Source organism: Coregonus lavaretus (assembly GCF_964263955.1).
Source record: "Coregonus lavaretus genome assembly, chromosome: 4".
Classification (NCBI taxonomy): domain Eukaryota; kingdom Metazoa; phylum Chordata; class Actinopteri; order Salmoniformes; family Salmonidae; genus Coregonus; species Coregonus lavaretus.
In genome coordinates, this window is record NC_139991.1 from 65,644,174 (window position 1) to 65,659,075 (window position 14,902).

At 46.0% G+C, this 14,902-nt stretch overlaps 1 protein-coding gene across 1 annotated transcript; it reads left to right on the plus strand.

Annotated features, from left to right (window-relative positions):
- Nucleotides 1-246: 246 nt before the first annotated feature.
- Nucleotides 247-12,697, plus strand: cnnm3 (cyclin and CBS domain divalent metal cation transport mediator 3; the record flags this gene model as incomplete). Its single annotated transcript, XM_084160494.1, has 12 exons — nucleotides 247-978; nucleotides 2,286-2,480; nucleotides 2,744-2,883; nucleotides 3,249-3,425; nucleotides 4,488-4,645; nucleotides 4,856-4,999; nucleotides 5,205-5,363; nucleotides 6,023-6,192; nucleotides 6,611-6,707; nucleotides 8,550-8,680; nucleotides 8,753-8,882; nucleotides 10,289-12,697. The coding sequence occupies 12 exons, from the start codon at nucleotides 247-249 to the stop codon at nucleotides 10,336-10,338; spliced, it is 2,283 nt and encodes a 760-aa protein (XP_084016620.1). The 3' UTR covers nucleotides 10,339-12,697.
- Between the last annotated feature and the right edge of the window lie 2,205 nt (nucleotides 12,698-14,902).

Consider the following 14,902-nt stretch of genomic DNA (forward strand, 5'->3'; position numbering starts at 1 on the left):
GCCATAGACTCATTGGTCAATTTCCGAGAAGGTGTTTTTTTTAAAAGAGGAAACTACGTCCACTGCGGCTCCGAATGAGAGCAGTGCACGACACTAAGCTCATGCACTTTCTCCCCAAAATGGCGTCGAAAGGGAACCAGTTTCTTTCTGAGCGCTGTGTGGCTCGCAGAGCCTCGGTGGGCGGGCAGCTGCGACACCGGCAGGCAGTCACATGATTCGCGCAAAGCCCAGCTGCCCAATTCCAATATGGTGGCCAGCTTGGCAGACCTACGGTTCTTGTTGATGATATTGTTGCTCTGCTGGAGGACCAGGGACGGCGCCTGCACCCAGCAAGACCCGTGGGTTCTGGGGCTGCGACTGGAGGACCCAGAAGGCCAGGTGTATATGAAGGAGCGGATCATCTCTGCGCCGCAAGGGGCCAGTTTCAAGCTTCGGCTGTTCGGCTGGGATCTAAATGGGACCTGGCCGTGGGTGGCGTTCGCTGGGGCAAGACAGGAGGAGACCGGGGCGGTGGAGGATACAGCCGACCCGTGCGAGCAGGAGACCCGCCGTGACTCCGCCGCCTTCCAGGTCACGGGGGAGTTCACAGCGGACGAGGAGTACAGTGGGTTGATAACGGTACAGACGCGGGACAAGAGCAGCAGCTCTCCCGCTGCATCCTCCACGGGAGGAGTGGATGATGCCAAACCTACCTACCACCACCTGTGCGTGCTGAAGAGCGGAAGCTGGGTGTCGGTGGGACCGGACAGGCTGCAGATCAACAACGACACAGGTCTTCTGGCGGACTACATCCCTCCGTGGGGTCTGGCGGTGCTGATCGTGTTGCTGATCCTGGTGTGCGGGGTGCTGAGGAGCGTCAACCTCAGCCTGTTGTGGCTGGACCCCCTGGAACTCTACGTCTTCCACAGCTGCGGCTCCGAGGAGGACAAACGGACCGCCAAGCGCCTCGAGCCAATCCGGAGACGAGGCAACTGCCTGGTGGGTCCCTACTACTACTACAACTCACACACACAATGATTAGACCTGGGGTCAGAGGTGTGATGCCCATAGGGGATACATGGGCACATGCCCCTTAAGATTTTTCCTGTTTATATAAAAAATATATAATACATGTTTTTTTCTCTCTGTAATACTACTAGCCACTTAGCATTTTTATTTAGTTGGCGTTAGCTAGCCCAGATAGGTTTCCAATCTCCCAACTAGCTACCAAGTAGCAATTTAATGCTATTAATCAAGTTAGAGTAGCTAGCTTGTCTACCTTAACTGGCATGCCTGCTGTCAAGGTTGGTAGACTTTAGAAAAACAAACAATAACTAAATGTACTGAATAAAACTCGCATTCCTTTCAAAGTTTTACCCAGATTTGAGCATATTTAGCATATTTTGTTTCTTTAAAAAAAAGGACAACTCGAGAGGTATGCTTAGATATGCAGGAAAATATATATTTTTTTACATCGAATTAAGAATAATGATTATGGCTCTAGATTGCAGGAAAAAGCTGTTTCAGATGTTTGAAAAATGCTAAATTCTCACATTTTGGCCCCTCAGATAATTAGGGTGCATGGGTCCCCAATTTACACCCCTCCTGTAGAGCTATGCTATTGGGTGTAGAGGCTTTTGTTCCATCCCAGCACTAACACACCTGTTTCAAATAATCAGCTCGTGTCTGGACCTTAATTAGTTGAAACAGGTGTGTTATCAGGGTTAGGTAGGTTACTTTTTAAATGTAATCCGTTACTAGTTACCTGTCCAAAATTGTAATCAGTAACGTAACTTTTGGATTACCCCAACTCAGTAATGTAATCTGAATACTTTCAGTCACTTTGGATTACATTTCCTTTAAGAGGCATTAGAAGAAGACAAAAGGGATCCATCAAACGTATTTGGTGTGTCATCATAGTAGTCTCTGACTTGGGGTTAAACTTGCTCAGGTGGCACAAACTTAAACGTGCACCTTTCAATTGAATGTCATTGAGAAAACATTAAGGTGTCATGATGTATTTTTTCACAAACATCCTTTCTGAATTTAAAAGTAATCCAAGAAGTAATCAGTTTTTCAAAAGTATCTCATCTGATTCCAATATTTTAGCGGGTAACGCAACTGATTACAGTTAGTTTTGTTGTTGTAATCAGTTACTCCCCAACCCTGTGTGTTAGTGCTAGGTTGGAATATAAGCCTGCACATCCAAGACCAGAGACCCCTGCCCTACCCTCTTAATATTCAGATGTAAGGACATCACTCTGAAATCCACACTAACTTCACACCATCCCCACTCTCGGTTCTAGGTGTGTTCTCTGCTGTTCCTGTGCGCTCTGGGCCACTCGGTTCTCGGTGTGCTGCTCTACAGGGTCCTGGGTTCCATAGCGCCCGCCGTCTTCACCAGCGGGTTCCTCATCTTCCTGGTGTCAGAGCTTGTTCCCCACATAGTGTGTTCCGGCTACGGCTTCCAGCTAGCCCCAGGCTTCACCTGGCTGGCACAGGTCTGTATGGAACCTAACAGAAGGCAAGCGTCGTGTTCATTAGGCACCAACCGGGAGAAAACCGACTCAAACAGGGAGGAAATACCTGGACTGAAATGCTCATTTTCGTTTTCCATTTTAAAACGTTTTCTGTTGCGTGCCCTAATGAACACAACCCCATTGTCCTCTAGCATCTAGTGAGACCGGTGGCTCCTAGCAGCCCCATATACATTTTTTTCTTAACAAGAAGGTAGAATTGAACAGGTTCCATCTTCCTCTGCCAGGTGTGTATGGTGCTGACGTGCCCACTGTCGTGCCCACTGGGCCTGGTGCTGGACCTGGTGTTGAGACGTGACATCAGCACCTGCGGCGTGAGGGAGAGGGCCATGGAGATGATCCGCACCAACGTCAACGACCCCTACAGGTACGTGACACACACAAACACACACATATCTGTATGACCGTGTGTAATGTCCATGGTTGCCATACACTGCTATGTCACTGATCTATAGGACTACTGTGTGTATGATTATTCCCATACTGCAGTAAACAAAATCTACATCTAGCCATGGTGACCAACAGGGGCAGGCTTTTGTTCCAGCCCAACATATACACAACTGATCAGGTTTGCGAGTACTGGGCTGAAAAGCTTGCAGGACTGGAGTTGACTACCCCCTGTCTAGGGTTTAGGAGCTAGGGGTTGATTTGGGATTGTAAAGTTCTTTGACACCTAGTAAATGGTAAATGTTATAATCCATCGTTATCGTTTGTCATCATTGTGATTTGCAGTGAGTTTGTGAAGGAAGAGTTTAGCCGTGGTGCGCTGCGCAGGAAGACAGTGGAGGACATCCTGACTCCGCTGAAGGACTGTTTCATGCTGCCGTCCACCGCTGTGCTGGACTTCTCCACCATGTCAGAGATCATGCAGAGTGGATACACACGAGTCCCCATCTATGAAGAGGAGAAGTGGGTGGATGGGCTCAACACACACACACATAAAGGGACACACACACACTGACACACAGATACAAAGGGACACACACACACTGACACACAGACATAAAGGGACACACACACACTGACACACACACATAAAGGGACACACGCACACTGACACACAGACACAAAGGGACACACACACACTGACACACAGACACAAAGGGACACACGCACACTGACACACACACATAAAGGGACACACGCACACTGACACACAGACACAAAGGGACACACGCACACTGACACACAGACACAAAGGGACACACGCACACTGACACACAGACACAAAGGGACACACACACACTGACACACAGACACAAAGGGACACACACACACTGACACACAGACACAAAGGGACACACACACACTGACACACAAACACAAAGGGGGACACACACACACTGACACACAGACACAAAGGGACACACACAGACACAAAGGGACACACACACACTGACACACAGACACAAAGGGACACACACACACTGACACACAGACACAAAGGGACACACACACACTGACACAAAGGGACACACACACACTGACACACAGACACAAAGGGACACACACACACTGACACACAGACACAAAGGGACACACGCACACTGACACACAGACACAAAGGGACACACGCACACTGACACACAGACACAAAGGGACACTGACACACTGACACACTGACACAAAGGGACACACACACACAGACACACAGACACAAAGGGACACACACACACTGACACACAGACACAAAGGGACACACACACACTGACACACAGACACAAAGGGACACTGACACACAGACACAAAGGGACACACACACACTGACACACAGACACAAAGGGACACACACACACTGACACACAGACACAAAGGGACACACACACACTGACACACAGACACAAAGGGACATACACTTAAAGAAACATACACACACATCCCGTCTACAGAAAAGACAGGTGGGTCATTCAAACACACACATAGGAACATATACACACACACACTAACAGGTATCTAATGTAATTTACTCAGGTCTAACATCGTGGAGATCTTGTTTGTCAAGGACCTGGCTCTGGTCGACCCTGACGACTGTACTCCCATGACGACCATCACCAAGTTCTACAATCACCCTCTGCACTTTGTCTTCAACGACACCAAACTGGACGCTATGCTGGAAGAGTTCAAGAAAGGTGTGCGTGTGTTAATACGTGTGTGTGTGGTGATAGTTTTTGAAAGATAGCCACAACATCAAGTCAATTTCTTTAACGTCACACCTGCATAGACCTACCTTGTGGACTAATGTGAAAAGCCAAAGTTGTGGTTGGCTTGCGATTTGACCACTAAGGTACCCAGCTCTCCTCAACTTTGACCTTTACCCCCTTTCACCCCCCTCTCTCCAGGAAACTCTGCCCTGGCCATCGTTCAGAAGGTGAACAACGAGGGGGAGGGCGATCCCTTCTACGAGGTGCTGGGATTGGTCACCTTGGAGGACGTCATCGAGGAGATCATCAAATCAGAGATCCTGGATGAGTCAGACGGCTACAGTAAGAGAGAGAGCACGAGAGACCGAGATTGTGTGTGTCCGTATGGGCTTGCAAGTGTGTGCGCTGTGTGTGTGTGTGTCTGTGTGGGAGAGAGAGAGAGCGAGTGTGTGTGTGTCACCTAACCCCTCTCCCTGTCACCTAATCCCTCTCCCCTCACTCCTAACCGCTCTCCCTGTCCACTAACCCCTACCCCCTCTCTCTGTAGTGGACATGAAGGTGAAGCGTCCGCTGGCCCCTCTGGAGATCCCTCTGGAGCCTCGCAGCGTCCACGAAGAGTTCTCTCTGTTCAAACTCCCAGAGGGAGAACCCAAGATCCGCACTTCACCTCAGCTACTGCTGGCCACACACCGCTTCCTGTCCAGAGGTGGGTGGGTGGGTGGGTGGGTGGGTGTGTGTGTGTGTGTGTGTGTGTGTGTGCGCATGCGCGTAACACACGGAGACACACACACACACTTATGTCATTAGTCAGTGGTTTACCAGGACAGTAACAGTTTAACACCACTGGTAATATTACATCACTGTAACAGAAGTTAATGGATACACACGATAAGTCTTCATGGTGGAAAATATGCAGGAATGGATATTCAACCTGGATAGTTATTCTGTCTGCATTATAGGACTACACTTTGGATGTGGGTGGATGTTATTTGACCTTTCTCTGTCCTCTTCAGCTGCTTGACATAGATTCACCTTTAGCCACTAAGGTTTGGAATGAAAATAGAACAGAATGTAGACTACAATAGAATAGTGTAGCTAATTACAATAGAAAAGACAAGATGGAAGGTTTGTTAGACAAACTAGTATGCTTTTGATCAGTGATGAAACCATAGGCCAGGGCTCGCCAACCCTGCTCCTGGATAGTTGCAGGCTTTTGCCCCAGCCCTACACAAATGTATTGGATAACTAAAGCTCCACAGACCTGTGTATTAGGCAGCACGCTTGAGCAAAGCAATGCAATCAGTTTGTGTTCTGGAAAGGTCATGAGAAGGTGCTGTGTGTGTGTGTGTCCATGTCCCCTTATAGAGGTAGAGCACTTCAGTCCAGCCCGTGTGTCAGAGAAGGTGTTATTCCACCTGCTGCGCCACCCCAGTGTCAACCAGGAAGTCCACTTTGACCCCTCCAACCGCCTGAGCCCCGACCATTACCTCTTCACACGCAACCACCCCGTAGACTACTTCATACTGCTCCTTCAGGTCAGTGTGTGTGTATTTTGTGTGTGTGTGGGTGACCACTACCTCTTCACACACAACCACCCTGTAGACTACTTCATACTGCTCCTTCAGGTCAGTGTGTGTGTATTTTGTGTGTGTGTGGGTGACCACTACCTCTTCACACACAACCACCCTGTAGACTACTTCATACTGCTCCTTCAGGTCAGTGTGTGTGTATTTTGTGTGTGTGTGGGTGACCACTACCTCTTCACACACAACCACCCCGTAGACTACTTCATACTGCTCCTTCAGGTCAGTGTGTGTGTATTTTGTGTGTGTGTGGGTGACCACTACCTCTTCACACACAACCACCCCGTAGACTACTTCATACTGCTCCTTCAGGTCAGTGTGTGTGTTGGCACATGCGCATGTTTTATGGTACCTGACTATGTCCCTGTAGGGGCGTGTGGAGGTTGAGATCGGTAAAGAGGGCTTGAAGTTTGAGAACGGAGCGTTCACATACTACGGTGTGTCTGCACTCACAGCGCCAACCTCAGGTAAGACACAGAACTGCAGCACGCACATACGTATATACCTCACTAGTACCATTACCTGGGTCGTGCTCATTAGGGCTCTCAACGGAAAATGTTATAAAACGTTTCACAACAAGAAACAATTATAAGTTGTATGTTTTTACAACGTTTTTGATTTAGGAAATCTGTTCCCAGTATTCCCACGAATAAAACAAGATACTATATATCCAAAAGTATGTGGACACCTTCAAATTAGTGGATTCTGCTATTTCAGCCACACCCGTTGCTGACAGGTGTATAAAATCGAGCACACAGCCATGCAATCTCCATAGACAAACATTGGCAGTAGAATGGCCTTACTAAAGAGCTCAGTGACTTTCAAAGTGGCACCGTCATAGGATGCCATCTTTCCGTCAAGTCAGTTTGTCCTGCTAGAGCTGCCCCGGTCAACTGTAAGTGCTGTTATTGTGAAGTGGAAACGTCTAGGAGCAACAACGGCTCAGCCGTGAAGTGGTAGGCCACACAAGCTCACAGAATGGGACCGCCGGGTGCTGTAGCGCGTAAATAACGTCTTTCCTTGGTTGCAACACTCACTACTGAGTTCCAAACTGCCTCTGGAAGCAACATCGGCACAATAACTGTTAGTCGGGAGCTTCATGAAATGGGTTTCCATGGCTGAGCAGCTGCACACAAGCCTACGGTCACCATGCGCAATGCCAAGCGTCGGCTGGAGTGGTGTAAAGCTTGCCGCCATTGGACTCTGGAGCTGTGGAAACGCGTTTTCTGGAGTGATTAATCACGCTTCACCATCTGGCAGTCCGACAGACGAATCTGGGTTTGGCGGATGCCAGGAGAACACTACCTGCTTCAATGCATAGTGCCAACTGTAAAGTTTGTTGGAGGAGGAATAATGGTCTGGGGCTGTTTTTCATGGTTCGGGCTAGGACCCTTAGTTCCAGTGAAGGGAAATCTTAACACTACAGCATACAATGACATTCTAGACGATTCTGTGCTTCCAACTTTGTGGCAACAGTTTGGGGAAGGCCCTTTCCTGTTTCAGCATGACAATGCCCCTGTGCACAAAGCGAGGTCCATACAGAAATGGTTTGTCGAGATCGGTGTGAAAGAACTTGACTGACCTGCACAGAGCCCTGACCTCAACCCCATCGAACACCTTTGGGATGAATTGGAACTCCGACTAGAGCCAGGCCTAATCGCCCAACATCCGTGCCCGACCTCACTAATGCTCTTGTGGCTGAGTGGAAGCAAGTTCCCACAGCAATGTTCCAACATCTAGTGGAAAGCCTTCCCAGAAGAGTGGAGGCAGTTATAGCAGCAAAGGGGGGGACCAACTCCATATTAATGCCCATGATTTTGGAATGAGATGTTCGACGAGCAGGTGTCCACATACCTTTGGTCATGTAGTGTATGTGATTGTGTCTCAATGTTTGGGCCTAGTTGTGGTCAATTTGCAGTGTACAAATTATTATAATTATGTTCTGGCCCCCCGACCATCCTCTCCGTGGCTGAATCTAGCTGCCTACCCCGTTCTAGGATGAGTTCCAGACTCATTTACATTTACTCTGTTGTAATTATTGGATTACATAATGCAAAGTTAGCGTCATAATTATTTGATTACATAATGCAAAGTTAGTGTCATAATTATTTGATGCTGTATTTGAAGGCAGCACAGTTTGACAGGGGTGCACAAAATGAGCTGACACCAGAGTTCTGTCTCTTGAGTTTCCTGTGAACTTCAGTGCAACACCATCGTGGTAGAAATTTACTGGGGGTGGCACAAAAATTTGCTGCCGGCAGCATTTGTGTGTGTGCGTGTTTGATTCACCTGTGTGTGTGTGTGTCCAGTGCACCAGTCTCCAGTTTCGACCCAGCGTCGTCCTCCCAGGGATCCATTTGAGATGGGAGATGCCACCAGCCCATCCAGCTACTGTCCTGACTACACCGTCCACGCCCTCACTGACCTGCAGCTCATACGGGTCAGTGTGTGTGTGTGTGTGTGTTTGTCTTTCTCTGTGTGTGTCAGACTAACAGTACTCTTCCTCTGCCAGGTGACTCGCATGCAGTACCTGAATGCTCTGATGGCGTCGCGTGTTGGCCAGAACCCAGAATCTCCTGAGATCAAGATCCTGCCTAACAGTCAGACCAAGCTTCTCAATGAGAGGAACACCGCCACGCAAGGTAGGAGTAACACACAGATACATAGGTGCATACTGTACACACACACACCCTTATACTAACACCATGGGCTAGAATGAAGAGAAACTGAAGATGGAAGTATAATAATAGTAGTAGTAGTAATAATAATAATAATAATAATGGTTGTTCCTGTTGTGACTTCTCTCCATCATGTATAACCTGTACTCCCTTTGGGTGAACTAAGACTTCTCTCTTTCTCTTCTTTCTCTCCTCTGGCTCCTCCTCTCTGTCTCCTCCTGCTCTCCCCTGTCTCCCCCTCCTCTCCCCTGTCTCCTCCTCTCCCCTCCCCTGTCTCCTCCTCTCCCCTCCCCTGTCTCCTCCTCTCCCCTCCCCTGTCTCCTCCTCTCCTCTCCCCTGTCTCCTCCTCTCCTCTGGCCACTCCAGAGTTCCCTGTAAACTTTTCCTTCTTTGACACCATTGAGAACTACTGTTAGTGTTTTCTGTGTGCATGAGGTAAAGGAAATGCAGTGTCCTCAGTGACATGACAACTACAACACACACACACACACTGAAAGGACACCAAGGCATTGGGAGAAAATAAAATAGTATTTTTCATTTTCTTTTCAGTCAGTCACAAAGCGCCTGAGGGTCATTTAGGGCTTTATTCAGACTTGAGATATGCGCTTGAATGGTTGCTGAAGTCTCCTATTGACATCACTGAATAGTTTATGTGAAAGTTAAGCATGCAGATTTCAAGTCTGAATACGGCCTTTAGAAAGTTTTGTCTCTTGACCAGATCCTTCACAGACACTGGGATAAGGCTTTGTGTGTGGAACGTACCCAATTAGAGGGGGTTCTTTTAGACTGTTTCTTCTCTAAATACTTAGTGTTATTTATTTTAGTGCCCTTTATTTAGTACCCTTTATTTGTATCTTACAGATAGTGAGATGCAATCAGGTCAGGGTGAATGAGATGGTGTGTTTGTGGGTGCGGAATGGAAAGAGAGGTGTGTGTGTGTGTGTGTGTGTGTGTGCGCGCTTGAAAAGCTTATGTCTGTTTCCTCGTTCTATCTCTCGTCGCATCTTTCTGTCCTTTTGTGGCTGCCCTATCCCATCCCTCTCTACTGGGTACGTATGCTGCTATTCTCCCACCCTTCTCCTTCATCCCCTCCTGTGTGTACAGGAGGTAAAGACTGCATGTCTGTTGACAAAAAGAAACAAGTACCAAAATGTGTCCATTGCATTGAAACAGTCACATGTACACCAGGCTACACAAAGAGCATATTGTGATGTCACAGGGTGGTATTGTGATGTCATAGTGGGCTGCATTGTAACCTCATCAGTGCCATTGTGGAAGTCATAACGGATGGCATTATGTCATTGTGCAATGTGTGATGTCATCTCCCCACTCACGGCCTCCCCCTCTCTCTTATTGGCTGGGTTCCACAGGTGGCAGCAAATCCCAGGAAAGTTCAACGGAAGAGGAGGCTCATGGGTAATGAAGTTCTCTCTGTCAGAACTATGTGTGTTACTCAGACAACCAACCAGGAGGCTTTTTTTGTTTTCTTTAGATATATTTTTATCAGTGAATCCCTTATGCAGTGATTGGACGTGGCTGGAATGAGCGTGTGTGTGGCTACTGCACTATCCTCAGCTGTATTCCTCATTCATTATATGTTTCGCATCAATGCCAATTGTGTGTGTGTCTACGTGGTGTGTGTGTACACGGTGTGTGTGTGTGTGCCTCTCCTCCCTGTTGTAATTCAGCCTCCTTTGTCTAAACGTTACATTGCCTGTTCCTTCATTATTAGCCTATCTGTGTGCCAAAGCAAATCACTTCAACCCTGTGTGTGTGCGTGTGTTGTCAAAATCCGTCCATCCAAGCATTAGACAGAGGGTGGTCAAAAAAAGCCAATTTGCACAGAAATGTGTACACCGCTCTTGGTGATTTGCTTTAGTTGTTTGATTATACGTCCATATTTTATTTTATACACTCCCACATAGCAGTTACATACATATTTGTATGTAGAGCCAAATATTTGTAGTTTTCGTGTTGTTTTTCTAGGCCTAATGGAGGGCCTGTATACAGTATATAAGGAGACCTACGGGAAGATTGGAACTTAAAGGGCTAGATCACCCAACAGTAAAGAGATAAATATGTATTTGAAAATGTTCGCACTATCCCTTTAAGAGAGCTTATGCAACGCTTGTGTCCGTGCCTTTGCACAGTCAGACATTTAGCTGTAGGTCTGAGTTGTGATGAGAGAGAGAGGTGAGTGTCTGTGTGTCTCCTCTCCCATTTGACTTCTCTCGCGGCGTGCCAACCCTGACCCAGTCTGCTTTCATGCATTCCTTTTGTTTGGCCAAGTTGCCAAAGAGTATCAGAATCCCTTTATTCACCAAGTACATTTACACATACCCAGAATTTGCTTTGGTGAGAAGGTGCTGCTAGAAATAGACAATATACAGACAGAAGTCCAGATAGACACCATACAGAATAGACAATATACAGACACAAGTCCACGTAGACATCATACAGAGTAGACTGCGTGTGTCACATCTAAAGCACCTTGTTGATTTTCTCATCCTTGATAGCCGAGTAGGTTGAGTACCATTTAACATTCCACATCACGTGTGTGTGTGTGTGCGCGCTCCTGTGTGGCTGGCCGTGTGTGTGACTCTTGGCGCCTGTCAGTCAGTATTCAGTCTTACAGACTCTTTCAGGAAACTCCATTTCCCATGTTGCAGTGTAACTACCCATGTGTGCAGGGAATACATATGTTACCCACTGTCCTGTGGAGACAGGAAACCCCTAGATAAAGGCCTGGTCCATAATCAACCCCTTGGTCCTTCCCCTAACACCTTTCCCTGGCTCCTAGTCATCTACCCTTTGCTCCTAGGCCCTATCCCTTAGTGTAAACAGATCTGAAGAAAAGGTGATGGCACCACCTAGACTTTATGTCAGGCCTAGGGGACCTTCTGCCATGCTGTGTACACCTATCTCATTCCTTCAGATCTGCAAACAGGGGTTTGGAGTGGGGTTAGGAGTCTTTGGAGTGGGGATTGGGGCTAGGAGTCTTTGGCGTGGACCAGAGACTCCACCAGGGTCATATTCATTAGTGCACACCATAGCAAAATGTTTTGCAACGGAAAACAAAAACAAACAATTCTTATTGGACAAGTCTAGGTAGTCCCTCCCTGTTTCAGTACGTGTTTTTCCATTTGGTGCCTAATGAACACGACCCATGTTTCCTAGCGACCATGATAGGGGTCGGCTATTTTGGCGGCCATCTTGGTTGCCTCAGTCGTTCTCCACCCCTCTAAAGTGTTTTTGTTTAGTTGATCTAATTACGGACATACGCTAATTAATGACATATGCTAAGACAAGGGATTAACTATGTGATTCAAAGTAAATATTTTCCATTTGTTTTAACAATATTGTACTGTTGGTTATGTTGTGTCAAGTCAGTTTATATTGTAATTAAAGACAATGTATATTGTAAAAAAGGTCATTACTTATGCTACTTATATTGATCGGGAGAAATGTCGGGTTTTTTGATGGGGGTAGAGAACTGTATATTAATATAATATATGCTTATCTAGAGATAATATGAATCAAGGATGCAGATTTAAGCTTGTAGTTTTCAGGTACAAATTTAGAATACTGTTACCATGATAAGAACCGGACCAGCGCTACTTTCTCTCCAGGTTTTTTTTTTCTTTTTTGTATAGATTTTTTTTTCCCAATTCTTCTCTGGAATGCTGGGAGATGTGTGTGTGCAGAGAACATTGCATTACATTGCATTGAACTATTTCAATATCTGCTGTTTCTTAGTAAATAAACCCAGTCCTTGTATACATTTGTCTTTTTTTGTTTGTTTATCCTGATTTGTTACTTAGTTACAAAGCAGCTTTACTCCCTCATTTCAAGATGAAGTGGTTTTAGGGTCTGTTCACACTGCTCCCGCCAAATACTATGCCAGAAAGAAAGCCTTTGGTTTAGTTGCAGACTACATCCAATGAAATGGCTCCTTTCTGCCATGTGAACTGGTCTTCTTCCATAATAGAAATGAATGGTAAATAATGTATTGTTTAATCTTCGAGTCACTTTTATTGTAAATAAGAATAGAATATGTTTCAAACCACTTCTACATGAATGTGGATGCTATCATGATTACAGATAATCCTGAATGAATTAATGAATAATAATGAGTGAGAAAGTTAGACACACCAATACCACCCCCCCCCCCCCCCCCCCCCCCCCCCCCCCCAACAATGCTACCCTCCCCTGTTATTGTAATGAGGAGAGGTTAGCATGTCTTGGGGTTATGATATTTGTGCATCTAACTTTCTCACTCATCATTATTCACGATTCATTCAGGATTATCCATAATCATAATAGCATCCACATTCATGTAGAAGTGTTTAGAAACATATTATATTCTTATTTACAATACAAGTGACTCCAAAATGACACAATACATTATTTACCATTTAATTTCTATTGGGCAAAACAATTCTGAAACACAACCAAAACAAACAGCAAATGCATCCAACAAATGTGTTGAGTCACAAGCTTAATGTCGTCATTGCATGCTATGAATATGGGACCAAATACTAAACTTTTTATTATTTTAATACCACAGGAGGTTGGTGGTACCTTAATTTGGGTGGATGGGCTTGGGGTAATGGCTGGAGCGGAATAAGTAGAATGGTATCAAATACATCAATCACATGGTTTGATGCCATTCAATTTTTACAGTTTCAGCCATTATTATGAGCACTCCTCCCCTGTTTTAGAATGTTTTCTGCACTTCCTGGGCATCATGATGACCCAATAAACCAGTTCTGTTTTTGCATTTAAGCCTCAGTTTTGGTCCACTTTTCTGACTCAGTTTTGGTCCACTTTTTTGACAGTGTAAGTTCAAGAATTTAAAAGCTTGGATTTCGTTGGAACGTGCAATTTGTGATCAAATCTGTGTGAACAAATGTTTTATAAATGAGTCCCCAGATGATCTACTCTTACAACAGTCATGGGAATCAACATTAAAACCATGATAATTATTTCGTGGAGATTGCGCACCCACTTGTCTGAAAGAGGAAGTTGCAACATTGTGACTGATGGACAACAGAAAGTAGAGACTGAAGGGTCATGGAAATGGAGAGAGTGATGACATCAAGACGACTTCACTGCCTGCTCAGCAGATTTGTGTTTCACACGGACCCAACTGCTACTCCTGTGTGTGTGTGTGTGTCACAGGAGGTTGGTGGCACCTTTAATTGGGGAGGACAGGCTTTTGGTAATGGAATTAGTGGAATGGGATCAAATACATCAAAAACAAAGTTTCCATGTACATTTACATTCCATTAGCTCCATTCCAGACATTATTATGAGCCGTCCTGCCCTCAGTAGCCTCCTGTGGTGTGCGTGTTGTATACCCCTGAAAATGGTCAGTACTTTAAACTACTATAATGTCACATGCCTCTCTGTTTTTAAATGCGCCTTTGAATGCTGTTCCATACACATTTACGTTGTCAGAAAACATCAGGGAGCGAATTACAGGGGTGCAGGACAACTTCACCGCATCAAAGGGACGATGGACGGGGCCATGTACCATCAAATCTTGGGTGAGAACCTCCTTCCCTCAGCCAGGGCATTGAAAATGGATTGTGGATGGGTATTCCAGCATGACAATGACCCAAAACACACGGCCAAGGCAACAAAGGAGTGGCTCAAGAAGAAGCACATTAAGGTCCTGGATTGGCCTAGCCAGTCTCCATACCTTAATACCATAGAAAATATGTGGAGGGAGCTGAAGGTTCGAGTTGCCAAACGTCAGCCTTGAAACCTTAATGACTTGGAGAAGATCTGCAAAGAGGAGTGGGACAAATCCCTCCTGAGATGTGTGCAAACCTGGTGGCCAACTACAAGGAACGACTGACCTCTGTGATAGCCAACAAGGGTTTTGCCACCAAGTACTAAGTCATGTTTTGCAGAGGGGTCAAATACTTATTTCCCTCATTAAAATGCAAATCAATTTATAACATTTTTGACATGCGTTT